Source organism: Hemitrygon akajei, chromosome 31 (genome assembly GCF_048418815.1).
Source record: "Hemitrygon akajei chromosome 31, sHemAka1.3, whole genome shotgun sequence".
NCBI classification, from domain to species: domain Eukaryota; kingdom Metazoa; phylum Chordata; class Chondrichthyes; order Myliobatiformes; family Dasyatidae; genus Hemitrygon; species Hemitrygon akajei.
The window spans coordinates 11,975,775-12,003,457 of NC_133154.1; the positions used below are offsets into that span (position 1 = coordinate 11,975,775).

General features: G+C 48.1%; 1 protein-coding gene across 1 annotated transcript in view; it reads right to left on the bottom strand.

Moving 5' to 3' along the window:
* LOC140718962 (immunoglobulin superfamily member 1-like) overlaps positions 1–25,049 on the bottom strand; it is a 49,823-nt gene extending 24,774 nt beyond the window's left edge. The window contains exon 1 of the mRNA XM_073033251.1: positions 24,984–25,049. Coding sequence (XP_072889352.1) covers positions 24,984–25,041 — 58 coding nt within the window. The 5' untranslated portion in view covers positions 25,042–25,049. The remainder of the gene's footprint in view (positions 1–24,983) is intronic.
* Positions 25,050–27,683: the final 2,634 nt, after the last annotated feature.

The following is a 27,683-nucleotide window of genomic DNA, read 5'->3' on the forward strand; positions in this document are numbered from 1 at the left end:
CAGTAGGAGTACAACCCATGCGTCATACAAAAAGCTTCTAAAAATAAACGTCAAACGCCAGCAAGAAAGTGCTGTAGGTTTTCTATGTTTCTATGAAATGAATAAGCAGTTGACTTTTCACGCTAAGGTCCCTCATCACAGTCCACTGAGTTCCTCAAGTTTATGATCAAAACACGTATCTGTCACCGTAAGATTCATTTTCCTGGGGGGGCCATTCACAGTAGAACAAAGAAATACAATGGAATCACTGAAAAGCCACACAACCAACGTGCAAAAGAAGACAAACTGTGAAAATACAATAAATAAATAAGCAGATACATATATAAATAGACAGATAAATAATGAGCAAGTGAGTCCGTAGGTTTAGAAACAGTTCAGAGTTGGGGTCAGTGGAGTATCCACTCTGGTTTAGGACATTTATGTAGCCATATGCTACCTGGAGATTCATTTTCTTGTGGGCATTCACAGGAAAATAAGACAGTAGAATTTATGAAAGCCTTTACATAAACAAAGACTGATAAACAACCAATGTGCAAAAAAAGACAAATTGTGCAAGTAAATAGATATTGAGAACATCAGTTGTCAGGTCCTTGAAAGTGACTCCATATGTTGCGGAATCAGTTCAGAGTTGAGGTGAGTGAAGTTATCCACTCCGATGGTTGAGGGGTAAGAACTGTTCCTGAACCTGCTGGTGTGGGACCTGAGGCTCCTGTACCTCCTTCCCGATGCCAGCAGTGAGAAGAGAACGGATGGAGTGGGTCCTTGATGATGGACGTTGCTCTCTGGTGGCTGAGCTCCCTGCAGATGTGCTGAATGGCGGCGGGGGGGCTTTTCCTGTGCGATGCACTGCGCTGGGTTGTAGGCCACCCGACTGGAAGATGAAGGGCCGTTCTCCATTTTCTCTGTGCCTCACGTGGCCGCGGATCAAAGGTCGGTGCGGGAGCAGGACGGGAAGCTGGAATGATATGCGACCGACAGTTCAGCACGGCTGTTGCGGGCGAGAGCAGACGTGCAGGAAATGGAGGAGATGCATGTAAGGGCTCCATCAGCTACATCTGCCCAAACTCCTTTCCCCTTCCCGGACAGGACACCGCCAACCTCCACATGCGGCGCGTTAGGGTCACTGAGGTAAGGGCAATAAGCCACCCCTCGTACCAACAACACACTCCACTATGGATGTCCATCCTGTCCAACTCCTGTGTGGGGGAGTTTTCAAAATGGAAAAGCCATCGCACTGTGGGGAAGTTCACTCTCTTGACCTCGAAAGTTCAGGTCCGGTGGTATGAACAAGCATCACAACAGAGGTCTGCCTTGGCTGCACTGGATGACCATGGCATCTCCTGTGCCTCGCGTGCCCTTTGCCCGCCGTGGGGCATTGCAGTACCACCTTCCTGGCCGTTGGATTGCACTGTAGATCACATCCTGGTTGGATAAACTGATTGGAAAGGCCGGCTCTGTTATAGAAGTGAAACTGGACACACTGGAGGCTGTGGGTAGAACAAAGGACCCGACGGAAAATCCTGACAAATCTGGACAATGTTTCTCACCCTCTGCATGCCACCTTGGCAGAACAGAGGAGCACTTTCAGTTATAGACTAAGACAACTGCGCTGCTCCAAAGAGCGCTGTATGAGGTTATTCTTACCCTCAGCCATTAGGCTCTATAATGAGTCAGCCTATAGCCGGTGAAGTGATAAACCCCCCCTGCTAGACTGGTTGAGGTAACTTTATTTTTATTCTTTCTTACTTCTCTTTGAATAATTGTACATTTGTATATCTGTGCACTTGTAGCACTACTGTGACACTGGAATTTCCTTTGGGATCAATAGAGAATCCATCTATCGGCCCAGCCCACCGGAGTTGACTTCTCATGCTCGGACAGGCGTGTCCCTCTCTCACTGGGGTGTGAGGCTGCCGGCTACCCTCACCTGTATCGGGGACTGGCTGCTGCCGCATGCAAACAGCTACTTGAAGCCGTGGGTGAGAGTTAAGTCTCCAGCAGGGACCAAAGATAAGAATCGATATGAACAGCCCCCTGACCAAGGGCGCTACCCCGCCCTGGACATGCCACATGATTGTGGTGAACTACATATACCTGTCTGGACACCCCCCCCCCCCTCCCGCTGACTGCTCCTGTGGCTCCTCCCACAGACTGTGGCTCCTCCCACAGACCCCTGCTGACTGCTCCTGTGGCTCCTCCCACAGACCCCCTGCTGACTGCTCCTGTGGCTCCTCCCACTGACCCCTGCTGACTGCTCCTGTGGCTCCTCCCACAGACCCCCTGCTGACTGCTCCTGTGGCTCCTCCCACTGACCCCTGCTGACTGCTCCTGTGGCTCCTCCCACTGACCCCTGCTGACTGCTCCTGTGGCTCCTCCCACTGACCCCTGCTGACTGCTCCTGTGGCTCCTCCCACTGACCCCTGCTGACTGCTCCTGTGGCTCCTCCCACTGACCCCTGCTGACTGCTCCTGTGGCTCCTCCCACTGACCCCCCCCCCTGCTGACTGCTCCTGTGGCTCCTCCCACTGACCCCTGCTGACTGCTCCTGTGGCTCCTCCCACTGACCCCCTGCTGACTGCTCCTGTGGCTCCTCCCACAGACCCCCTGCTGACTGCTCCTGTGGCTCCTCCCACAGACCCCTGCTGACTGCTCCTGTGGCCCTCCCACAGACTGTGGCTCCTCCCACTGACCGTGGCTCCTCCCACAGACCCCAGTATAAAGGCGATTGGGGATACAGCCCCGGCCTCAGTCTCCAGGATGCAGTGTGGTGGTCAATTACTGCTTGTTCTTTCTTCCAGCCAATAAAAGCCGATATCTCGCCTCACGTCTCGGAGAGTTATTGATGGTGCATCACTGGTGGATGTTGGCTTCCCGAGACATTGCCTTCTGCGGTCTCTTGTGTTCCTGCACTTGGGAGTTTCCGTACTCAGCCACAATGCAACATCCAGGTGCTTTCCACTGGGCAAAGGTTATGGGGAGAAGGCAGCAACGTGGGGTTGAGAGGGAAAATAAGTCAGCCAAGAAGGAATGACATGGCGGACTTGATGGGCCAAATGGCCTAACTCTGCCTCTATGTCTTACGATCATCCTCCACCACTCCTGCCAGTTCCAACACAAACCATCACCAGTCGTATCTTCCCTCCACCTCCTCCCCCTTCCTTTTCGCTTTCCACAGGGACCACTCTGTCTGGGACTCCCTAGTCCCCTCACCCCTCTCCCCTCTCCTGCAGTTGCAGAAGGTGAAACATCTCTCCGGATATCTCCACCAGCACCATCATGTTGTCAGGCGCCCTGCGGGCCTGTGCACCTGTATTTGTTAATTGTCATCTTGTTAGGCCTTAGTGCTTTCTGCTTAATCTCATCAAGTTTATTTTGACTGGCATGGGTATTCCCCGTACTGTGATTAGTTAAAGCGGACTCCCTAGTAGTGCTTATCGCGGGGTCCTTCAGTTTTGAGAATGATTTGGCTCATGGTGTCACTCATTCAAGCCACCAATGTTCCGTTGGAATTCCATAAGACCATAAGATCAACTCCTATGAATAAATTCTTATTTATGCCTGTACATGGGAGTCTGCCATTCCTCCGTCCAGCCGTTTCTCAGCACATACTGTGCCACCAGGAGACCCTTCCAGGTGAGGCAGACTTTCACGTACTTTTCCTCCAACCTGGTCTACTATTTTGAACGCTCACAACGTGGCCTCCTCCAGACTGGCAAGACCAAGCATGGACCTCTGTCTGCAACGATAGTCCAGATTCCTGTCATTGAAACTCCCCCTCCCATTCCAACACAGGCCTGTCTGTCTTTGGCCTTCTCTGTTGCCAAGGTGAAGTCAAACGTGGAACACTTCCCCCTCCCCCCCTCCCATCAGCTCCATCTATCCTTCACCTCCCTCCCCCCTCATCTGGTTACACCGATCACCGATCTCACCCTTCCCTCGCGTTCTGTACTGGTTACATTCCTTCTACACTCTCACACCTGAGACATCGACAACCCCTTTGCCTCCACAGATGCTGCCTGACCCTCCGAATTCTTCCAGCAGTTTATGTTTGCTTCCGGTATCTGCGTCTTTTGTGCCTCCGCTCAGCAAGGAACTTGACGCCCGAGCTTCCAGCGGAAACTATTCCATCATCGGTTTCCTTCGTTATTCTGAGTTCTTCTCTTAAATCACCCAGTCATCTTCAGGATGACAATCTCTGCCTTAGAGCATAGAACATTCCAGCCCTTTGGCCCATGATGTGATGTCCTTTTAACCTACTTCAAGATCAACCTAACCCTTCCCTCCTCCATAGCCTTCCATTGTTCTGTCATCCGTGTGTAACCCCCTCACCGAGCTCGTATGCAAATTTGGCTCGTTAGCCTGCTCTGCTAATGACCAGGGGCTCAGCGGCAAGAAGGCCACCCTTCTTAAACGATATACGTCTCGGGTCGATAAGATTTGGGTTCAACCAAACAGGATGTTGGGATGTTTCGATTAACGGAACCGCGATTTGAGTGAATGCTGTGTAAGTACTGCCCATACACAACGATCCATCAGCAAGAAATAACAGATCGTTCACCGCATACAGTTATAAAGAAAGTGTATTTACTAATTTCAGCTTTATCAAACAGTTATTAAGAGAGAAAAAAAGAAATGGGAAAAAATAAAGGGCCTCATTACAATTACACCAGTCTGAAGGCGCATTTGCATTGGAGCTTGTATTGTCCAAAATCTGAGTAGGACCATTATTCACGGCGCTGATTTCTCATCACCAATCACCGGTAGAACTTCCCACCTTGGACTCCTTCATCTCACGAAGCACTCCTTGCAATTGTGTCATCCCATCAGACTGAGTCCTACAACCACCCCCCCCCCCCCCACCACGATCTTCTCTCTCCATCTCCCGCCAAAAGACCACAAACTCCACCATTGTCCATCACAAATCTCGCTCCACACAGTTCTCCCAATTCCACCAGCCTGACTGGCTGACACAACATTCCTAAGTTGAACATCATTAGCCCTTTATCTTTAGCCAAAACCCGAACATTCTATCAGCAGGACACATTGTGTTTGCAGAAAGCTACCAAATGAAATGCCCTACAACGTTAGCAGTAAAAATCTTAACACATGTTATAGAGTCATACTGCAAAGAAACCGCCCATTCAGCCCAACTGGCCCATGCTAACCACGAATGCAACCTAATCTCATCCCACTTGCCCTTGTTTGATCCATATCCCCGAAACCTTTCCTATCTGATGCTCTCCGTGTCTTTAAATGTGGTTAATGTCTTATCTATTTAAGAGTTTCTTAACTGTTCTTAATATAGCTTCCAGACCACATCCCCAGTGCCTCCCTCTCTCTTTCCAGCCATTACATAAAAGCAATAAAAAGATTTACGATACACAATGAAAAAAATTAGAAACTCCAAATAAAAAGCAGTAACAAATAATTGCAAACAGTACTCAAATCTATTTAAAGCTACAAATAAAATTATTTCTTTATTTAATTACAGTAAAAACAATTTCCGTTAACAATTTTAGACCAGACATTAGCTCTCCAACTATTTACTATTTCATTGCTTTTTTATCTTTCAGTGAGAGGGATGGGCTTGGTACAGTAATAGCAGCTTCTCAACGTCAGGCCAATGTCACTCAGAACGAGTCTCAGATCCCCACGTTCGGTAATTTGCAGTCTGTTTCGTTCCTTTGAAAGAAGGTGACTTCAAGATGGCGCCAGCCAACAATGCGACTAACGGCGATGTCCTGCAGACAGTTGACAAAATTACTTCTTCTTTCAAATATGGTTCTGCTACTGAGCTGCGTGCAACTGGAACCTGTGATTCACACTTCGTTAGTGTGTTTTTACGGGCCAATTCAGCAACCTGGTGCTTTGCTGCCTACGAGGAACTTTGGCAAGGTTTAGAGCAGAGTGTGTGGCCCAGAGTCTGGAGACAGAGCGCGTGACCGCGACTAACTCCATTGCTTCTCTCCGGTCGAGCAAGGTTGAAGTTGCCGTGGATGAGAGTGTAGGACGGGCGAGTGTTTGGCACGGGGTTTGACCGGTCTTCCACTCCCTATGGATAGCTGCTGTCAGAGGAAAGTACAGGAGTTCTGGGATTCACGATGCAAGGATTGATCGGCGAGGCTATGGACTCATTTTGGGCGAATTTGAGGTTCATGTTGCATCTGTTTCTGGATTCAGGTTTTTTTTACTGTTTATGATCAGGGCAATAGACGCAGACTGGGGTGCTTCAGCAGAGAATGCTCTGCGACTTGCAGTGAGCTAACGGCACAACTCTGAACTGAACCAAACTGCGTACTGCTGGACTCCCAGTTTGATGTTCCATCCGGTGAGACTGAGAACAGCTTCGGGCACCTGGAACGTGTCACCGCTTGGTGCCTGGACAATTTAAATGTCGGCCCAGATAGACTGGGAGCCCAAATGTCGGGTACGGAGGTGGGGGGGGGGGGGGTCAGGCTGATACCGCTCACTCTCCTGCGAATGTTCAGTACATTCTCCGTGGCGAAGAGCCTGTGAACTGATCTGGCCGCTCAGTATTTCTGCCCTGCTGGTGTGAAAACTGGGGACCAAGGCTTGGCTTGGGCCTACTCCGGCTGCTCCGGGAGCGGATCTGGACTCGGTGTGATCCAGAATGCTATTGACTTGCTTCTACAACGCGCGTGTGTGTTTTTTTCCTCTTTCTCTGCGCAGTGGTTTTTGTGGGTTTTTTTTGTCCTGTTTATTGGGTTGTTCGAGCTTCTTGCTTCGTGGCTGCCTGTAAGCAGACAAATCTCAAGAGGTATGACTGATACATTATTTGATAATAAATGCGCTTTGAATCTTTGAATGCTTGATATTCCACGTGTTGTTTGCTCGCTTTCCGCCATTGCGAAATTTGTGCTTTTCTCGCACGCTGCGTGTTTGATGTTTTCTTGAACGGGTTCCACAGGGTTTCTTTGTTTTGTGACTGCCTACAGGAGGACAAATCTCCAAGTTGTATTCGGTAGATATATTTTGACAATAAATGTACTTTTGAGTCTTTGAAGCTGGGTGACTAAAACCGCAATCCGCTAAACATGGCTTTGGAAAGACAATAAAGAACATCTTGACCTTTTTCTGCAGCACAGGATAGTGGTCAGACTCTTCTTTCTCCAACCAAAAGTCTTGCTGTGACTTTCTGAACGTTGGCTTCAGCTCAAAGTCATCTTGTGGCGAGATCGGTTCGTCCTCCATCCGTTTCCTCATCACAAGTGTTCGGGAATAGACTTCTACCCCAATCTGGAATTTGGATTGAGAGGAGATTCTGAAATCTCTCTGACATATCGTTACGCGGCTCACCCAGGCGGGCAGGGTATACTTGAAGATCATCATCTGGCGTTCTTTCCTCTTCTTCCAAACTCAAAGAGAAATTGGGAAAAGGTTAATGCTGCACTTCAAGTTGGACAGAAATGTGGAGACGACTGACTTAACTTTGATAAGATTCACATAATTTCCCTGGAATGATTTCATTAAACTTTGTGAATAATTCTGGCAAATAAGCAATGTCATGCCCAAGATTCTTGAGGTGATCACTGAATGAAGCATTTGAGTCTTCAAAGAATTATAACACAGTTTTAAAAAAAGCACGTAAAACAGTCTCGCAGTTTCCTTTTGACGTCTGTGTGCAACAGCAAGTATTCAAACTGTTCATCATTCTCAATACAAAGCTCTCGAAATAGTCGAGGATTGAGAGCGTGGGACTCGATTTATTTACTGCTGTGATAACAGTATTTAATGATTTCTGCAGCTGATCACTTGGATTTTTTGCAACAAGACGTCTGTGAATTACACAGTGAATGGTAAGTATGATAGGTACAGCTTTTTTCAGGAAGGTAATAATGCCACAGCAGTGCCCTGGTTTTGAAGGTGCCCCATCTGTTGGATGAATCGCAATGAAATGTTATATGAATCACTACTCTGTTGTAAAGTGCTGACAAACATGTTTTGAAGTACAGTGGATTCCAGTTGACTGGGACATATCCAGTACATTTTGACATATCTCAGTTGACTGGGATTCCAGTACATTTTGGCCCAATTAAGTGGCTGCCCCAATTAGACAAAGTTTCATGGCAATAGTTAAAAAGGTATAAAAAGACAAACTGCCATTTAACTGAGTAACAGATTACGTATTTAAACGAATGTAGAACATATTGGAACACTAGCAAACTGCTACAATACTATAAAACTTGTATTAGTTCCTAATAGTTATCGACGAAGGGATTCATCCAGTGTCCAACGTGTGTTCTTTTGATAGATTGTAAATGAACAAAATCAGTGCAGGTACCTAATGCAGATAATGGACTGCCTTCAGACAACACTTTTGAAGACTGCATCCTGCAAATGTTACAAAATCCGAATCAGATATACATATCTTTTAATATCACTGGAATATGTTGTAGAATTTGTTGTTTTGCCACAGCAGTACATTATAAGCCATGCTAATAACAACTATAAATTACAGTAAGTACTATATATATATGTGTATAAAGAAATTAAGTTAAATAAGTTGTGCAGAAATATACATGGATTCATTGTCCATCCAGATATCTGATGGCGGAGGGGAAGAAGCTGTTCTTGAAATGCTGAGGGTGTGTCTTCAGGCTCTGAATCTCTTCCTTAATGGTAGTAATGAAAAGACAGCTTGTCCTGAGTGATGGGGGTCCTTAATAATGGATGCTGCCTTTGAGTGCCATCGCCTTTTGAATGTGCCCTGGATGCTCAGGAGGCTAGTGCTCAAGATAGAGCTGACAGAGTTTACACTTTCCATCGTAACATTCACAATGATTGTTGCTACCTTTAAATTCTTCATAGTTCCTCACTTATCTAAGTTGTAAAGCTGTTTCATTTTCATCCCCAGCCGTTTCTGGCGTCTCCAAGCCTGAATGCTTGAAACTGCAGTGAGCAAAACAGTTCTGGATTGTCTTGCTGCTTGCTACTTGCCAACTATCAGTGAAAAAAAATCTCTGCTTTTTAAACACAAACACATGCAGGTCACGCTATTTAAAAACAGTTTTCTCTAAGCACAGTGTAGTGTATAATGGCCCCATGACATGCACATGACTGCTGCTAGTTAGGAACTGTTTGGCCACAGTCTTCTGCCCCAATTAAATGGCATAGAGTTCCAAATAAACAATGGGGATGCCAGCTTTTCACTTGATTTGTGTCTGTTCTTTAAGAGTTGCCTCAGATAGGCAGCTGCCCAGTTTAACTGATGGCCAAATTAACCGGAATCCGTGGTACTTCCAATTTCTGAACGTTTTTGCGATGTGACTGAAAATAAGCCGAGTTCCTGTTTAGTTTATCAGAATGTATTCTCTTCAAATGTTCAAATGCGTTTATGGGCTTTCAAAAGGGCAGGTTCTGAACTTCACCCCATCACATCCGTGGTTATATTTCATTAGGAGAGCTGATGGGTCGCCACAGGGGTACCGGGGTGAGCATCGCCATCTGGTGGGGACGTGGCACGGCGCAGGGGCGGTAAAAGCTGCAGAAGGTTGTGTAGACTCACACCACCGAGGAGATCTTCAAAAGGCAACGCCTCAAGGTGGCGGCCATCCACCATTAAAGACCCTCGCGTACATAGGAGTGGTGCAAACACTCGAGTCGAGTATGATGTTCTCCTGTTAGGTCTCTAGGGAGCTGTAGAGGCTGATCCGGGAACCTCAAAACCGGGATGTTAGGGCGGATTATCTTGATGGAGAATGCCTGTGCGTGACTTTCTTTAACGTGGGGAAGGCTGATGCGCGGGCAGCCCACCGCACGGTCTTTGACAGATTGGGGTCAGGGACCCTCCACCTTCACCGCCGTTGTGATGCGTCATCATCTCCCACCAGCTCCACCATCGAGGTCTTGGTTGGGTCACTCTTTGTCTGGAACCTCCCCCTTGCCCTTACCAACATGGGGTGACCCTACCAGGAGCTAAGCTCACAGGATCTCAGGAACTCACAAGCCTCTCCACCACGACAAGGGGACAATCCTCAGAGAAGATCCAGGGTGTGTGTTCTTTTCATCGCTACCATCAGGGAGGAGGTACAGGAGCCTGAAGACACACACTCAACATTTTAGTAACAGCTTCTAACGTCGGCCATCAGGTCTCTGAATGGTCCGTGAACCCGTGAACACCACCTCACTATTCCTGTCTTGCACGATTTATATTTTTATTGTAACTTTTTATGTCTTGTGCTGCTGGCACAGAACAAATTTCACAGCACAAGTCAGTGATAATGAAACCTGGTCTGATTCACGAGCTGCTCCTCGTCTCCGACAGACCCCGCTCTGGCCTTATATAATTTCTTATCGTAACTTACAGTAAATTTTAATGTTCTGCACTGTACTGCTGATGCAAAACAATAAAGAGCACAACATGTCAGTGATAATATTGGCTGATGGGGTGGAGAAACATCTCCACCGAAGGAGCTGTAAGTGCTTCTGCCCTCCTTCTCTCCGCTAGTCTGCAGGTCACCCTTGGGCAAGGTGTAGCACCTGCTTAGCCCCCCGATCAGGGTCATGCGAAGGGGTGGGAGCAGGTGGTGGACGGTCGTATGAGCAGCCAGTGCACATCACAAGTCCTGTTTACACGACCACTGACGCCAGGCAGGTAATCTCTGAAGAGTGTTGATAATGGCTGGGGTCCCTGGTCTTGTAAAGGCACTGCCCAGAAGAAGACAATGGCAAACCACTTCTGTAGAAAAATTTACCAAGAACAATCGTGGTCGTGGAAAGATCGTGATCGCCCATATCCATCAACACAGCACATAACGAACAAACCAATAATGATAATAAACCAGATCTGTCCTCTCCCACCAGATTTCCCCTTCTCCAGCCCTCTTCTCTTCCAGCAACTTCCTAGTTCTTTATTTCACTCCCTCCCCCTCTCCCAGTTTCACCTATCTTCTGCCACCATGTACTTCTTCCTCCCCTCTCCCCCGCCTTCTTCCTCTGAATTCTCCCCTTCCTGTCGTCCCGATGAAGGGCCTTGCCTCGAAATGTCGACTGTTTACTCTTTTCCATAGATGCTGTCTGGTTTGCCGAGTTCCTCCAGCACTTTGTGTGTCTGATACTTTGGATTTCCAACATCTGCAGATTTTCTCTTGTTTAGAATAAACCGGAGTTTTGTTCAGCCTTTCCCACCACCCACCCCAGCTGCCTATCGCCCCCACATCACTTGGATCTTCCTACTACCCACCACCCCTTCCCTCCACCTCTTTATGCTGGCCATCCCCTCTCCAGCTTTCAGTCCAGACAAAGGATCTGGACATGAAGCGTTGACAGCCCGTTTCCTTCCGCAGATGCTGCCCAACCCACGGGGTTCTTCCATTGTTTTGAGTGTGGCTCCAGATCCCAGCTTCTGTCATCTCTCACATCTTGTTCCAGTCTCTGATTAACATTCTCCATTCTGTATGAGGCGGATGGGTCCTGAGAGCTGTTATATTGGCCTTGTCTCCGTGAAACAATTGCAACCAGACGCGAATCCCAATAAACAATCCACCACAAGAGCGACATCAAAGGATTAAGAGCAAACATTTCTACCAGTTTATGTAGACTATCATCGCAGAAGTTCTGAATGGGTGCATATTGCTGGGAGTGAGTTTTTCCTGGTGTTGATGGCCCATGTTACATAAGGGAGCTGTTTGAAGTTCCTGCTGGCCTCAGTGTCAAATGGGAGCCAGTGAGTGAGTCAAGTCTGGGTTATGTAAACCAGCATCTGTTCGAAGTATGGTTACTTGTAACTAAAGCAGCTTCAAACCATATAAATCTAACAGGCTGAAACACTTACAGAAGAGGTTTACTTTTAAGAAATATTACAAAACGATAAATCGGGGTTTGATGGGGGAGGTGGGGAAGAAGAGGTTGACAAGGAATCAGTCAATTAAAGGGAGGTGTTGAATGAGTTTGGGTAAGGGGGGGCCTGTCAGTAAGGGAGTTAGAGTGTGAGGGGGTTAGGATATGAAGGAGTCCCTCAGTGAGGGTGTTAGTGTGTGAGGGAGCTTCTCACTGAGAGTTAGCATGTGAGGGAGCCTCGGTGAGGGGATTAGTGCATGAGGGAGCCTCTCAGTGAGAGTTAGTGAGGAACCCTCTCAGCGAGGGAGTTAGTGTGTGAGGGAGGCTCTCGGTGAGAGAGTTAGGGTGTGAGAGAGCCTCAAAGAGAGTTAATGTATGAGGGAGCCCCTTAGTGAGGGAGTCTCAAAGAGAGTTAATGTATGAGGGAGCCCCTTAGTGAGGGAGTCTCAAAGAGAGTTAATGTATGAGGGAGCCCCTTAGTGAGGGAGCTTCAAAGAGAGTTAATGTATGAGGGAGCCCCTTAGTGAGGGAGCTTCAAAGAGAGTTAATGTGTGAGGGAGCCCCTTAGTGAGGGAGCCTCAAAGAGAGTTAATGTGTGAGATGGCCTCTCAGTGGGGGCATTAATGTGTGAAGGAAACTCTCAGTAGGAGGGAGAGGGTATGGAGGAGCCTCTCAATGAGAGAGTTACTGTGTGAAGAGAATTAGTGTGTGAGGGAGCTTCTCAATGAGAGTTAATGAGTGAGGGAGTCCCTCAGTGAGAGAGTTAGTGTGTGAGGGAGTTCCTCATTGGGACAGTGAGGGAGCTGGTCGGTAAGGTTGTCATTTAGTAGGGGAGTCACAAGGGAATCGCTCAAGGGAGAAGGTGAGGGAGGGAAACACGATGATGGGTGAGGCTGTCTCATTGAGGGAGACAATAGGTGAGGGATTGGTGGGGAAGGAGGTGATGGCAGAGGTAGTGCCCAGTACTTGTTGAGAGGTGGCCAGGTGCCCCGGCACTGGAACTCTGGATGAGCTGGGAGAGTCACCTTCACACCACACGGATATCCCCCGCTCCCAACCCCAGCAGGCAGCGATGTCAGCCCATAGACCCAACCAGAGCAACACCTGTGGAACACATGTCAAATGCTTCACATACGACGCTGAGAGGTGTGATATCCCTTCAGGAGAGGATTCACGACAGCCAGCAATTGAGATGGAGCCGAGTCCCCATCTGGGAGCAATTGCTAAATCTCTGGAGCCAGATGCAATCCAGAGAAACTAGCCCCAGGTCATCGGCTTTCGGGTAGATGGGAGAAAGGCGGACAGCGCCAGCGACCCGGGTTCGATTCCCGCCGCTGCCTGTAAGGAGTTTGCGCGTTCTCCCCGTGACCGCGAGGGTTTCCTCCGGGTGCTCCCGTTTCCTCCCACAGCCCAAAGATGTACCGTTTGATGGGTTAATTGGTCACTGTAATTGTCCGGGATTAAATCGGGGATTGCCTGGCAGCCTGGCTCGAAAGATCAGGAGGTCTACACCGCACCTCAATGGACAGATAAATAAATAATTAGGTTGATTGGTCACATGGTGTAAGGTCTGCGGGCTGGAATTGCCTGTTGCTGACGCGTTAAATAAATAAAACAATTAAATAACGTAGATGTACGGGGAGGAGGAGGAGAATTGATCCCGCGTTCCAATGAAAAACTATTGCCGATATTAAGCCTGTCCACCATCTACAAGGCCCAGGTCAGGAGTGTAATGGAATACTCGCCACTCGCCTGGATGAGTGCGGCCCCATCAACACTCAAGAAGCTCGACACCACCCAGTACAAGGCAGCCCACTTGATTAGTACCCCTTCTACAAGCCTCCAATCCCCCCACCATCGACAAACAGTTGCAGCAGTGCGTACTACCTACAAGATGCACTGCAACAACACACCAACGTTCCTACGGCATCAGCTTCCAGACCCACGACCACCACCGTCTAGAAGGATGAGAACAGCAGATACCTGGGAACACCACCACTTGGAAATTCCCCTCCCAAGTCACTCACTATCCTGACTTGGAAAACATATCGCCGTTCCTTCGTTGTCACTGGGTCAAAATCATGGAATTCCCTCCCTAACAGCACCGTGGGTGTACCTACACCTCTGGAACTGCAGTGGTTCAAGAAGGCAGCTCGTCACCACCTTCTCAAGGGCAACTAGCGATGGGCAATAAATGCTGGCTTAGCTGGCAATGCCCACATCCTGTAAATTAATAAATAATTTAAAAAAAATAACTCAGTGTCTCTTGCCGAATGCGAATAGACCCTCACTTTGCTGGCTGGGCAATGATGTGATCTTGTGCACTTGTCCTGGGTAGGTCTGTAGTTTAGTGCAGTTTTTTTCTGTGTTGTCTTTACATAGTTCAGTCTAGTTTTTGTACTGTGTCATGTAACACCATGGTCCTGAAAAATGTCTCGTGTTTACTGTGTACTGTACCAGCAGTTATGGTCGAAATGACAATAAAAAGTGACTCGACTTGACGTGATGTGATGCGGAGAACTTCACACTGACAGAGATCCCTGCACGCCGCTGATGTTGACTGCAGAGGGGTGCCCATGTTACCCACGGTGAAATAGATCCACACTCACGGGGTAAATCGATTCTCAGAAGTGGAAACCGCGACAAGCAAAATTATCCCCAACTGAACGGTTTATAAACGGCCCCGATGAGGGATCTTCGGCCTGGAATGTTAGTGATTTCTCTTTCCACAGATGCTGCCTGACCTGCCGCGTGTTTCCAGTACTTTATGACAGAACGGGCGGCGTTTACAACAGTGGTGTAACCTGGTCCTGTCTGTGCCTAATTTGAAATTAAGTGCCCAAAGTGTAAAAGTAACACTTTTACCCCGTGCAGGCGGCCAAAATGGCGTGGCGACGAGAGATAGCCATGCATCTGTCCAGCCGTTGATTAATCTGAACTCACAAAATCCGGGCCCGTGCCACAACCGGGACAAAACAAAGCCGCAGTGGTTCCTCCGCTGGTCCGGGGGCCGCGGGAAGCCCCCACACCTCCCCCAGCCGGGTTCGGCGTTCCCAGAGACGCGGCTGTAGGACACACGCACGGCAGGATGGCCCAGAAAGAGTGGATGTGGACAGCAGGTTTCCTCTAGTGGGGGGAGTCTAGGGCCAGCGGGAACAGCCTCAGAGTACAAAGACAGGTGAGGGGGAATGTCTTTTATTCGGAATGACCTTATGGTCTTAATCCATTTGGTGCCACGGCAACAAATGTTAGTCGTAGAAAAATACAGCACAGGAACAGGCCATTCAGCCCATCTAGTCCACACCTAACCATTTAAACTACCTACTCCCATGGACCTGCACCGGGACCATAGCACCCCGCCCCCCCCCAATAAAAACCCTACCATCCAAACTTCCCTTAAACCTTGGAATCGGGCTTACATGTACCATTTGCAGCTCCGAGAGAAGAAATCTCCCCTCATGTTCCTCTTGGACTTTTCACCTTTCACTCTTAACCCATGACCTCTAGTTGTTGTCCCGCCCAACCTCAGTGGGAAAAGCCTGCTTGAATTTACCCTATCTATACCCCTCATACCGGTGTATAACACTATCAGATCCCAGTCTTCTCCCTACCAAGGAATGAAGTCCTAATAAGCTTAATAAGCTGGTAAGGAAGGCGGGCTCTGTCGTGGGCAAAGTACTGGAGAGTTTAACATCGGTAGCTGAGCGAAGGGTGCTCAGTAGGCTACGGTCAATTATGGATAACTCAGGTTACTATCAATGCAATGCTCCTCAGACAGGATGAAGAGGTCAATACTCCCCAATGCCATTAGGCTTTACAATTCAACCGCCAGGACTTAAGAACTTTTTAAAAGCTATTATTAATGCTTTTTGAGATAGTGATTTAGATGCATATCATATTTTTTACTGAGTTAAGTATTGTATGTAATTAGTTTTGCTACAACAAGTGTATGGGACATTGGAAAAAAGTTGAATTTCCCCATGGGGATGAATAAAGTATCTATCTATCTATCTATCTATCTATGGAAGCTTTCCTCCAGTCCCAGCAACATCATTGTAAATTTTCTCTGTGTTTTTGGATTGTGGATGTAACCAGCGCCAATAGGCCATCATCAGCTAAAGAGAAGTTACTTGTTCACCCACCGGAGTCGGCACCTTCCAGCTCACGGTTCTGTGTCTACCACACGTTTCCACCATCTGGAGTTCAAAGTGAAGCCGCTGCCGACACGTCACTGGCAACAGAACAAACCGCGGGGGTACAGAGAGAGGAGGGAGGCGCCAGCCCGCACACAACCTGGACCCCGTCCGTGCTCCCGGCACCTTCTCACAGCTCAGCGGATCGCGGACGCCAAGCGCTGAAGGTAAAATCGACCTGGTCAAAAGATTTAAATTGGGCGGCGGTGTGGAGCTTGTATTTGGGTTAGGGTTTGTCCAGAAATGTTACAGTGCGACTTTATTTGAGAGTTTTGTTGCCTGGGTTTAGAGTGTGTAAGATCTGCGGATGCAGTCGTTATTCTAAGAAATATTTCTGCGCGATTGTTTCGTTTAAAGGCACGACCCGGTGCTGTGGAAAATCTCAGATTGCGCAGTTCAGTACCAACAGTGTAACACAATCTCTTACACTCATTCACAACTATTTCTCACTGACGCCATTCACACCGCGTGTCTGACTGACACCATTCACACTCAAAGTCTCTACAACACCGCGTGTCTGACTGACTCGGTGCACACCCCGTGTCTGACTGACGCCATTCACACTCTGCCTTGCTGACACTATTCAGACTCGGCATCTCAGTGACACCGTGACACAATCTCAGCCGTAAACATCTCACACACGTTTTCACACACACTTGTGTCACAACCGCACGCAGCACCGTTCAGACACTCAGTGTGGAAACTGTTCTAGTCCCTCTGAAAGGTTTGGTTTCCCAGTGTGGAACCTCTCAACAAGCCCCAACACCCACGGCCTCTCCATTTACAGGCAACAGTGTCAATATATGAGGGGTGATTGATAAGTTCGTGGCCTAAGGTAGAAGGAGATGAGTTATACAGCTCTCTTTATAAGCACATGCAGTTCAACTCTTTGAGTGATTATACAGAAAGCTTGAAGTTAATAACTCATGTTAATAACTCATCAAGGGTGATTGATAAGTTCGTGGCCTAAGGTAGAAGAAGATGAGTTATTAAAATCATTCTGCAGATTGATAGGATTGGTCCTTTGAGGGTCAGCATGGTCCCAATGGGCCGAATGGCTGGGCTCCATTATGTCATCAAGGTGTGTACTCAACCCCTTCCCCATGAGACTGAAGTCAAGTTGCAATATTCCTTCTCACTGGTGGAATCAGGCATAACATACACTTGTTTCTGCACTTCCAGGGTGATCTATGTCCAGGATGACTATGCAGCTCGTATTCCTGGTTCTGTTCTTTGCGTTGGCTCAGAGCCAGAAGCAGCCGGCCAGCGAGCACTGGAAATGGAACTACCGAGAAGGAGGTAGGAGGTCTAGACAGTGAGTCTGTGGCCCCATCACACACACACACAGCGAAGTGCAGATACCATCAGGATGTATAATGGGGTATGAAGGGCGTATAAGTGCATGAATTGGTTGTATAATCGGATGTGGGCAATGTTTGTTGGCATCAATTAATCTGCAAAATGTTGAATTATACAGTGAGGAGCCAAGATTATTGGAATGTATAGTGATGTGTGGAATATGGTGAGAATTGTACTGTGGTGTGGAGAATGTTGCGTTATGTCATGAGATATAGAGAATGTTGGGTTGTGTAACGAGATGTGTAGACTGGTTGTGTAACGAGATGTGGAGACTGGTTGTGTAACGAGATGTGGAGACTGGGTGTGTAACAAGATGTGGAGACTGGGTATGTAATGTGATGTGGAGACTGTCGCATTGTGTAATGAGGTGTGGATACTGTTCAGTTGTGTAATGAAGTGTGGAGAATGTTGGGTTGTGTAATGAGGTGTGGGGATGCAGGGTTGTGTAATGAGGTGTGGGGATGCAGGGTTGTGTAATGAGGTGTGGGGATGCAGGGCTGTGTAATGAGGTGTGGGGATGTAGGGTTGTGTAATGAGGTGTGGGGATGAAGGGTTGTGTAATGAGATGTCAATCTTAAAGCCAAAATCAAAGATGAGTATATTATCATTTGCTGAAATGCATGTCTGCAGAGGTGTAATGAACTCAAAATAGCATCACAAGCAAATAGCATCAGATAAGAACATCCACAAATAAAATACAAATGGAACATACAGTAAATTATACATGTTTTTAACATTAAAAACAAAAAGCAGACTACCTTAATACAAAGTGATCAAAATGGTCACCAATGTGGAGATTACCGGCTGTTTAATGGGGCTTTGGGGGTTGGTGTAATGGGGTGTGGTGAATTTTGGGCTGTATAATGTGGCATGGAGAATCGGCAGATGAAATTTTACCAAGTTGTAGCTCATTATGTTTACTGTGTAACGTGTTGTTACACCCAGCCGACATGGTGAACGTTAATGGGGTCCGCAGCATAACCCGTCTGCTGGACCATTGGGGAAACCGAATCTTCAAGCAAGTTAAGGAGACTGTGCTCAGCAAACCGCAGGAGGTGCTGCCGGACTACGCCAGGTAGGGAGAGGGGAGGAGAGTGCGAGAACGACAGGGAGAGAGAAACAAATGGGGGGAGAGGGGTTGGGGGGGCTGACAAGATTGGGGTTAAAGGGAGAGAGGGAAGAGTGTAAAAGAAAGGAGGAAGGAGTGGGGATAGAGGGAGAGTCAAGGAGAAAATTTGAGAGAGGGAGAGGGGAGAGAGTCAGGCACAGGAGAAATTGGGAAAGTAATGTTGTGGAGACAGAAAAAGGCAAATTAGACAGTGGGGGGAGAGAGAGACAGAGAGAGAGGGGGGAGACAGGTAGAAGAGACAAGAGAAGGAAGAAATGTTGGAGATTGGTAGGGAACTTGAGTTAGGATGAAAGAGAGAGTGCAAAGGGGAAATAGACAGAGAAAACATGGGAGAGAGTGGGGGGAGAGGTTGGAGAAATGGATAAGTACAGAAAGTTGTGAGCTAAGAAAGGGAGAGAGAGCAAAAGGGAAATCAGTTCAGAGGGAGAGAGATGAAAGTGAGAAGAAAAGAGGGAGTCGGTACTTTATTCTTTTTTCGGGGGATGTGGGTATTGGTGACAAGGCTGGTATCTATTGCCTGTTGAACTGATGGGGTGAACCTAACTCCCGTTGACGTAGGAACTCCAATCGTGTGGTTGAGTGGGGAGACCTAGGGCACAGTGACACATCGGGGAGTTGGGATGATGTGCGCTGCGAAGGAAGCCTCCTATAGCCCTGCTCCCTCTGATCTCAGCTATAGGACATGGCCCAGCCTGCGACTGTTGTGACATAAATGACTAAATCTCAGGGCAGGGATGGTCAAAGTATTCACAGAGCCTCTTCAACAGCAAATGAGGTCTCGATCCACGAACCCCACTCGCCCTGCCACTGACACCATCCTCGCCTTGCACCTCATCACCTGTGGACACCAAACATTCGTGGGTGTTTCTGACATTTCCATTTACTCAGTAACTGTAGGGGGTGAGCAAGAAAGTTTTAAAAATGTTATTAAGCAAATAAAACTTGTGCCTTTTTCTTTGTGCGTTGGGCATGTCAACATATTAACACTCAGTTCACATCGCTGAAACTGTCTTAACAAGTAACAACTACCAATCTGTGTACCTTTCACTTGAAGCCAGTGACCCTCCCAGTTTCTACAGATGTGGACTCCACTCTTGGAGCCGATATAAACTGGCACAGGTTCAAGGACAGATCTCCCAGAGCCTGGGAGACTTACAAGGATGTAGCCAGGACTGGAAAATATGAGCTACAAAGAAACATTGGACGGGCCGAGGTTATTTTCTTTGGAACGTAGGAGGCTGGATGGAGATTGAATTAAGGGGCCTGGGAATTACTGTGAGGGTCTGTTTCCTCTTGTAAAGGGGTCAGACACCCTGCGGTGTAGATGTAGAGCATCTTGAAGAAGATTAGAGTTCAGGGGGTGGGTTAAGGTTTTCTTACACCCAGAGGGGGTTAAGCTCTGTCTGAGAGGGTGCGAGAGGCAGATCCCTCACCACTGCGAGATATGTGAGTTGAATCAGGCCATTCAGCCCATCAAGTCTGCTCTGCCATTCCATCATGGAATTTTTTGTATCCATCTCCACCCCACTCACTTGCCTTTGGCGGCACAGTGGTATTACTGTGGTTAGTAATACACTTTACAGTACCAGTGACCCAGGTTCAATTCCCACCACTGCCTGTGAGGAATTTGAACTCTCTCCCCGCGACCGCGTGGGTTTTCTCCGGGTGCTCCGGTTTCCTCCCACAGTCCAAAGACATACCGGTTGGTAGGTTAATTGATCAATGTAAATTGTCCTGTGATTAGGCTGGGGTTAAATTGGGGGTTTCTGGGCAGTGCAGGTTGAAGGGCCAGAAGGCCTATCCTGGGCTGTACCTCAATAAATAAACAAACTTTGACATCCTCACTAATCAAGGACCTATCAACTTCTGCTTTAAATATACCCAATGACTTGCCCTCCACAGCCGCTTGTGGCAACAAATTCCACAGAAAGCCCACTCTCCCCGTAACCCTTACCCCCTGACTAATCAAGGACCTATCAACTTCTGCCTTAAATACACCCAATGACTTGGCCGCCTCAGCCCTCTGTGGGAACAATTTCACCACACTCTGGCTGAAGAAACTGAGTTTTAAAGGGGGACCCCAGGCTGTGACATATCACACTTAACGTGTATCTGGGAAACTGTTCTGGGATAATAAACCACCCTCCTCGCTCTACCTAGCCATTGCTTCCAATCTCAAGAGCTAAGACAAGATAAGATTGATTTTATTTGTTACATGCGCCTCTGAGCATATTGTGGAATGGGCCACTTGTGTGAACGGTTAACACAATCCAAGGATGTGCTGGAGGCTGCCGGCAAGTGTGGCCATGCCCATCGTGCAGTTACCCAACTCGTACGTCTTTGGAATGTGGGAGGAAACTGGAGACCCCAGAGAAAACCCACGCGGTCATGCCAAGAATGTACAAACTCCTCACAGGCAGCGGCAGGAACTGAACCCAGATCGCTGGCGCTGTAATAGTGTTAACTAACCACCGTGCTACTGGGCCAGGCACAGTACTTCCCCTTCCCATGCACTAATCCTGTCTCCTGCCTCTCCCTTTCAGGATTCAGCCCTTCTCCGAAGCTCTCGAAGATCTGTTTCGAGAAGCTCGCGTGCTGAAGAGGCGACTTGGCGATTTGTCCGAGACTCTGTCGGGCCTGGAGCGGGCCGTCGCCCAGGTGGGATACGGGAAACCGGTGAAGATCAAGCGCGTGGTGATGAAGAAGGTGCCGGGGAAGCAGTCCCCCGACCAGAATTCCCGCCGCGCTTCGGCGCAGACCTCGGCCCAGACCTTTGCTCGCAGGAGACCAGCGGGAAGGAGACAACCCGTTGGCAGCAAAAGGAGGAGTTCGAGGGTCAAGGGTCAGTGAAGAGTTGAGTGGTCGGCAAAGGGTTACAAGTGCGATCCGGCGCCGTGAAATGCACCATCCCAGAACACAACCCCGTGCGGGAATTTGAAAACTATTGCTATAATCCTGGCACAACAATCCGCATCCTAAATAACAACAACAACCTTCATTTAAATAGTATCGTCGACAAGGAAACCTTCGTGTTACTGCAAAGCGTAATATTCTGCCCTTCAGTGGAGAGTCAGCCGACAAAATCCAACACCGAGCCGAAGTGGGACGTTTCAGGAGGGAGATTTGGAAAGGGTTAGGGAGGGAATTCCAAGCGTCGGACGCAAACCATTGTAGGCAAGGCCACCAAGGTGAACTCAGCATGTATGGCCCCTCCAGACTGTGGTGAGCTGCCCCCCTCCCCGGACTGTCGTCCCTGCGATGTACTCCCGTTGTGCTGCTGAGCGCAGTGCAGGATGACCAGCTCACGATAGTGTGTGAATTGGAGGCCAACTTTTTTTTTTAATCACTAATTTTTATTGCCAACACCAACAAATTACATTCAATACAACCAGTTGCCGATTACATTTTGACTGTTTAACCCAGCCACCCCCAACCCTCATCCCCATCCCCCTCTCCACCCCTCTCTCTCCCCCCCCCACCCCTCTCCCCTCCACCAACCAACTGAATAGCAGTGCACACACAGAAAGAGCATTCCTATTTTAACAGAAGATCTTTTAAGTTAGATATCAAACTTGTCCACATTAAGATTGTGTTTGGTCGTGCATCATTTACTCTCGCTGATGATAATTCCAGGTAGGAAATGGCCAAAAAGCTCTGAAGCCAGTGAGTACTTGGAATATCATGAGGAGGTTTCCAACGCTGGGCTACAATCTTCTCAGCTGCAGTCAGGTCTGCCAGCCAGACTTTGCGTGTTTTTTCCGTAAGGAAAAGGTGGGAGTCATCATTTAGAAGATGCACAGCGGGGTCCATTGGTAATTGTGCCCCCGTTAGTCCTGTAAGAGTACTGATAACCTTCCCCCACAAACCAAAAACCCCTGGACATTCCCATACAACATGTATAAAAGAGCCAACATGAGCAAAATGGGGGCAAAATGAGCAATGTGGGTCAGGAACCAGTCCCCGTTTGATGTCTAATTCTCGGTGTTAGATATGCTCTATGACAAAATTTCCAGTGTATATACCGATGGTTTGGGTTTCTCGAAGCACCAGCAGCATTATCCCAAATTGCATCCCAGTCGAAGTCTCGTCCCAATTCAGATATGTCCCTATCCCAGGCTTTCATTCCTGATGTGGGCATATATTTCTGGGAGTTTAGTTTATCATAGATATATGACACTATCTGTCTTGGAGCACTCTGTGTCCAACTTAAAATGGGATGGGAAGTGAACTTTTTTATCACGCGGGTAGAAACTGGGCAAACGATTGCTGCGTGTTTTGTAGATGTTGAACTCTGCGGCTAAGTTACATTGGTGGTAGTGGTGGGAATGGACGTTAGCCGATGGCTACCAGTCAGGTACCCTCCCTTCTCCTGGGGTGACGTCCGTACAGGAGGCTCTCAAGGCTGGTCAGTCCTCCGCCCACCACCTTCAGCTGCTTCAGAATCTGAGGCGTTTGCTGATGTCTGTACAGGATTGAGTTCCGTCCAGTGACTGAAGCAGCACACGTCCCCATACAGCAAGCTCTGGATGACCACCAGACGTGGGTTGATAGCTTCAAAGGTACATTTAGTGTCAGAGAAATGTATACAATATACATCCTGAAATGCTTTTTCTTCGCGAACCATCCACGAAAACAGAGGAGCGCCCCCAAAGAATGAACGACAGTTAAATACTAAAACCCCAAAGTCCCCTCCCTCCCGCACGTAAGCAGCAGCAAGCAACAGTCCCCCCTCCTCCTACCGGCAAAAGAAAGCATCGGCCCCCACCACCGAGCACTCAAACGTGAGCAAAGCAACGGCAAAGACACAGACTTGCAGTTACCCCAAAGACTCTGCGTTTCACCCGGTATTCGACACACCACAGGCTCTCTCCCTAATAATGGAGAAAGAGATGTCTCCGTTTCACAGCGAGAGGGGTGACATAACAGACAACTTGTGAGCAACATTCACACCAGCAAAATACCAGAGGGGTGATGGCCTCCATTAGTCGGGGGAATCGAGTTCAAGAGCCTGAAGATAATGTTGCAGCTCTATGAAACTCTGGTTAGACCACACTTGGAGTATTGTGTTCAGTTCTGGTCGCCTCATTGTAAGATAGTAGAGAGAGTACAGAAGAGATTTACCAGGAAGCTGCCTGGTTTAGAGAGCATGCCTTATGAGGATAGGTGGAGTGAGCTGCAGAAGGTGGTTTGATAGAGGTATACAAGATGAAAAGAGGCACAGATCGAGTGGAAAGCAAGAGACTATTTCTCTGGGTAGAATTGGCTAATACAAAAGGATATAAATTTGAGGTGATTGGAGGAAAGTATAGGGGGAATGTCAGAGGTAGTTTTTTTTTACACAGAGAGGTGAGCGCTTGGAACCCACTGCTGGGGTAGATGGTAGAGGGCATATAAGGAATTCATAGATAGGCAGATGGATGATAGAAAATTGGATGACTATGGGAGAGGGAAGGGTTAGATTGGTCTTGGAGTAGTTTAAAAGGTTGCACAACATCATGGGTCATGTGCTGTAGTGATCTACACTCAGTGGCCATTTTATTAGGTACACCTGTACACTTGCTCATTAACGCAAATATCTAATCAGCCAATCAAGTGGCGGCAACTCAATGTGTAAAAGCATGCAGACATGGTCAAGAGGTCCGGGTGTTGTTCAGACCAAACATGAGAATGAGAAAGAAATGGGATCTAAGTGACTTTGACGGTGGAATGATTGTTGGTGCCAGACGGGGTGGTTTGAGTATCTCAGAAACTGCTGACCTGCTGATTTTCACACGCAGCTAGTCTCTAGATTTTACAGAGAATGGTGCAAAGCACAGAAAAGCACCCGGTGAGCAGCAGTTCTGTGGGCAAAAATCCCTCGTTGATGAGAGAGGTCAGGGGCGAATGTCCAGACTGGTTCAAGGCGACAGTAACGTAAATGACCACGCGTTACAGCGGGGTGTGCAGAAGGACGCGCAACATGTGGAACCTTGCAGTGGAGGGGTTACAGCAGCAGATCACAGGAGGTACCTAATAAAGTGGCCACTGGGCTATGAAATATGTTCTATGTCTTATGACCTTATTTACAACACGACCTCCACAGCCGCCTGTGGCAACAAATTCCACAGATTCACCTAAAGAGTTTCCTCCTCATCTCCGTCCTAGTACAACACCCCTCTATTCTGAGACTGTGCCCTCTAGTCCTAGACTCTCCCACCACAGGACACATCCACTCTATCAAAGCCTCTCCCCATTCAATAGGTTTCGATGAGGTCACCCCTCATACTTCTGAATTCCAGCGAAAAGAGGCCCAGAGCCGTCAAACACTCTTCATATGACAGGCCGTCCAATATCCTGGAATCATTTCATGAGCCTCCATCGAACCCTCTGCAGTTTCAGCGCATCCTTTCTAAGAATAAGGGGCCCAAAGGTGCTCACAGTAGGCCTCACCGGTGTGGAGGGGGTCCTCCGCCAGCACCCAGAGGAAACCCATGCAGTCACGGGGAGAACAGCCAAAGTACTTACGGATACTTGGACGGGAATTGAACCCAGAGCGGTGACTGCTGCCGCTGCGAAGCGTCATGTTCACCGCTACGGGGCAGGACGAGGTTGTAAAGTGAAGGGGTGGGGTATAAGGGTGTTGTTTAATTGTAGGATGTATGCACAGGGTCCTTGGGGACTCGAACGCTGCAAGTCAGATGTGGACGGGATATTTTCCGATGGGTTCACATGCATTGTACACAGAGAGTGTGTGTGTGTGTGTGGAGCGTGTTGAGATGGCGCGGGGCAGAGATAAAGCAGGTACTGGGCTGAGGTAGGCGATGCTACAGGGATGAGAAAATCAATGGAGATGATTTGTGATGAGGGTTTAATAAAATGCTACACACGGCACAAGCATTTTAGTTCCCTCTCAGACTGCGGTAAATGGGGAGAAGCATTCAGTGGCCAAAGAAGGAGAGACAATAGTTTCTCTTTTTCTGGTAATTATTTAGAGGAGACCGCCATTCCCGATTAATTGGACTCAGACTCGTTCGCCAATCACATTTTATTTACTTGTGCACCCCGTGCCCCCCGCGTAACCAAACTATTCTGAAGTCTGAACTGAGAAATACCATTTTTATTCAAAATTAACTGACGGCGTGTGTTCGACTTCCTTACTGGCGAGATCAATCACTCTTCACAATGCGGCCGCTAAAAGTCAATAGAAACTACAAGCTAACAGCCGATGAGACTCCGAGGTTAGTCATTACCCCTCCGCTGGTGCGGCTGCCCCTTCCATTGTGTCCCTATCTCATCTCAGGACCAGTCCCCTGCTGCTCGGAGGGAGGGTTTGCCCCTCAAAGGCCCTTATTGCCTGGGCTGACTTTACCCTAATCTGCAAACCATCCTTGCCTGGACGTTGTTAACCCTTGCATTGCCGCAACATCCACAAAACCTCTTCGGCAACGGAGAAGTGGGGGGAGGAAGATACAACGGCGGCCGGCTGGAGTGGGCGCCAGTCTGAACTCGGGCAATGGTGGCGTGGGACAGAGGAACAGGAAAAGAGTGAGGGTATATCAGGAAAGGGTTAGGATATATCCGCGATGGGGCACCGGAGGCAGAGTGAAGCAACACCGAGAAGAGAACCAGTCTCAGAGGGCCTACAGTGTTGGTTGGAAGTCCCTGGGGTCTGTGGGTCATTTCCACTGAGCCCCAGTGAGACCATCTCCAGGCTCACCCAGGTAAGCATTCCATGCAGAATCACCTCTTGGAGAACAGGCAAATACAATGTCAGGAGATGTATTGTCACGCTCTCTTTTGGTAGTAGGGATAAAAGCACAGATTATTTTCTAAACGGGGAGAAAATTTTTAAAATCTGAGGTGCAAAGGGACTTGGTGAGTCCTCACAGGATTAATTTGCCGGCTGTGAGGAAGGCGAATGCAATGTTAGCATTCATTTCGAGAGGACTAGAACATAAATGCAAGGATGTAATGTTGAGGCTTTATAAGGCATCACTCGGAGTACTGAGAGCAGTTTTGGGCCCCTTATTTAAGAAAGGATGTGCTGACATTGGAGAGGGTTCAGTGATTGATTCCAGGAATGAAAGGCTTATTGTATGAGGTGCGATTGATGGCTCTGGGCCTTGCTGGAATTTAGAAGAATGAGGGAGGACTTATTTGTGGAGTGGATGTTTCTTTTGGCGGGGGAGTCTAGGACCAGAAGGCACAACCTCAGAATAGAAGAAAGACCATTTGAACTGAGATGAGGATTAATTTCTTTAGCCAGAGGGTGGAGAATTTATGGAATTCTTTGCCACAGGTGGCTGTAGAGGCCAGATCATTGGGTGTATTTAAGGCGGAGGTTGATGAGTTCTTGTTACGGGGAAATGGATCAGCCATGGTGGAGCAGACTCGATGGGCCGAGTGGCCTAGATCTGCACCTGTTACCTATGGTCTGGTGGTTTAGAAAGCAATCACTTTTTGGGAAAGAGCCCATCTACAAGATCCACTCGTAGAGTATTGCCTTGTCTGGGATGATGTTATTCACAGGGAGTTAAACCAAGTCCCTACTGGATGGACACAAGGTGACCCAGAGCATTGTGGGAAGAATAGAAAGTCCTGACCACTACTCTCAATATCATCACAAATCATCTGTGCAACTGGAATCTTGCACTGCATAATAAATCAGCCATGGTTTGCATTACAGTAGTCAGTACAATTCATGGTGAATCATTGCTTAATGGTTCGAGGTGACATTGTGGAGACTGCAGCAAATCAAGGGGGAAGAGAGCATCCAGACAAGAATAGGTTACAGACAGTGTGTGCAGACAACCCAGGCAGAAAGGTGACCTGCAGTACTGTGCAGAACTCTGAGGCACATATATAGATAGCCAAGACTTCTGTGCAGTACTGTATTTGTCAATGTGGAGCAGGTTTGTAAATCTGGCGAGAGCAGAGGATGTTGGGAATGGCGAGGATGGGGTGCCATAGGAGGGGCTTGGGACAAGAGTACCCAGGTTGAGGAATGGTACCGGTGCACACCCAGACCTGAGAAACCAGACAAGATCACTTGATTCCAAACAATTAGTTTATAGATCATTACAGAATGTCTCTCTGGAGCTTCCCACTCTCTCCCCTCTCCCTTCCCCTTTTTCTAACTGTTCCTGCCCCCTTCCCACTCTCAGTCCACAACAGAATCAGGTTTATCATCACTCACATATGTCATGAAACTTGTTTTTATTTTGC